Source organism: Bison bison, unplaced genomic scaffold, assembly GCF_000754665.1.
Source record: "Bison bison bison isolate TAMUID 2011002044 unplaced genomic scaffold, Bison_UMD1.0 scf7180017864366, whole genome shotgun sequence".
NCBI lineage: Eukaryota > Metazoa > Chordata > Mammalia > Artiodactyla > Bovidae > Bison > Bison bison.
The window spans coordinates 4602624-4603862 of NW_011494938.1; the positions used below are offsets into that span (position 1 = coordinate 4602624).

The 1239-nt window shown below is 42.7% G+C and overlaps 1 protein-coding gene across 1 annotated transcript in view; it reads left to right on the forward strand.

The window, feature by feature from the left end:
- Positions 1-853: 853 nt before the first annotated feature.
- The window catches only part of LOC104999973 (glycerol kinase-like), a 79239-nt gene continuing 78853 nt past the window's right edge, over positions 854-1239 (forward strand). The window contains exon 1 of the mRNA XM_010855604.1: positions 854-860. Within this exon, the coding sequence (XP_010853906.1) occupies positions 854-860 (7 nt within the window). The remainder of the gene's footprint in view (positions 861-1239) is intronic.

The window sequence follows — 1239 nt, forward strand, 5'->3', positions numbered from 1 at the left end:
TGGTGACTTTCTTTTTACTGCCTGTTAGAGTCTAGGAAATCTTTATCTGTATCAGTCAATTAACATTTTTCAGGGTTTTCCATCTGGGACAAGTTGTCTTAATTCCTTTACATTTGCTGGTATGCCTGTCTGTGTCTTTTCCTCTTCCAGGAAATTCAGAAATACTGTTTCATCTGCATTCCTAAAGCAAGTCAGTTTATCAGTACTTACCAAGTCCAGCATCTCCAGAAGTAGGCCTCATCTGGAACACTAGAATTTGATTTCTAAACAGAGTATAGGAAAATTTGCTTCCAGAGCAAGAGTGAGAAAACTGTAAACACAAGAGATGAATAAGTGATGTGGTGGAGAGTAAGGCAAAAGGGGAAAAAATAAAAATGATGTTCCAGAACACTGAGAGGAACACTGAGGAAATGGGGTGGAAAAAAGTGTGAGAGTGGAAATAGTACAATGCTTTTGAAATTGATAGAGCACGCTGGTTTACAAAATCAATTTAGTGATTTTTCAACCAGCATTTTAACAAGATGATATGCAATAGAATAACAAAAATACAGAATGCATAGGATTAAAGATAAATATTGTTTTGGAAACATTTAGAACATATGTAACAATATATAAAATATATATAACATGTAACTATATGAATATAAATGCATGCGCGTGCGCACACACACACACTTGAACATATGCCTGGGGTTGTTTTGTTAGCTATTTCTCATAGTAGGTCTCGGTCCAGAGTTTGAAAATTCCTGAAAAACAGGATCCCAAAGAACCCGGCAAAGTAAATTCAAGGTCAAATGAGCAAGCCCCTTTCTCTCCTTTTTGCTGTCCACAGCATTTAACGGAAGGAGAGGAAATGGCGGGTAAGGGAGAGGACACCAGAGGGAGGTCAAGCGAGGAGCAAGGGCACATCAGGACAGAGAGGAGCCCCGGGACTTTCTGGATAGTCAATTGATGACCTGAGGAGGTTGATTTGTGAGCGCTTTCCTTGAACGCTAAACCGAAAGAACTTCTGAGTTCCTCATCCCTAAAAAACCTCCAGAGGCGAAGGATTCGCGCTGCTCCTGAAGGTGACACTACCTAGGGTCAGCCCCAGTGAAGGAGATTATTCTTAAGTGGGACAAGGAACGGGTAAGTGGGCGGGGCATCGGAAGCGCGGGAAGGCCGGGCGGGGTCGGTCCAAAGAGTGACTCACGCCGTGCTCCGCACAGCCCACCAGAGGAGCAAGCAGTTCCGCATTTT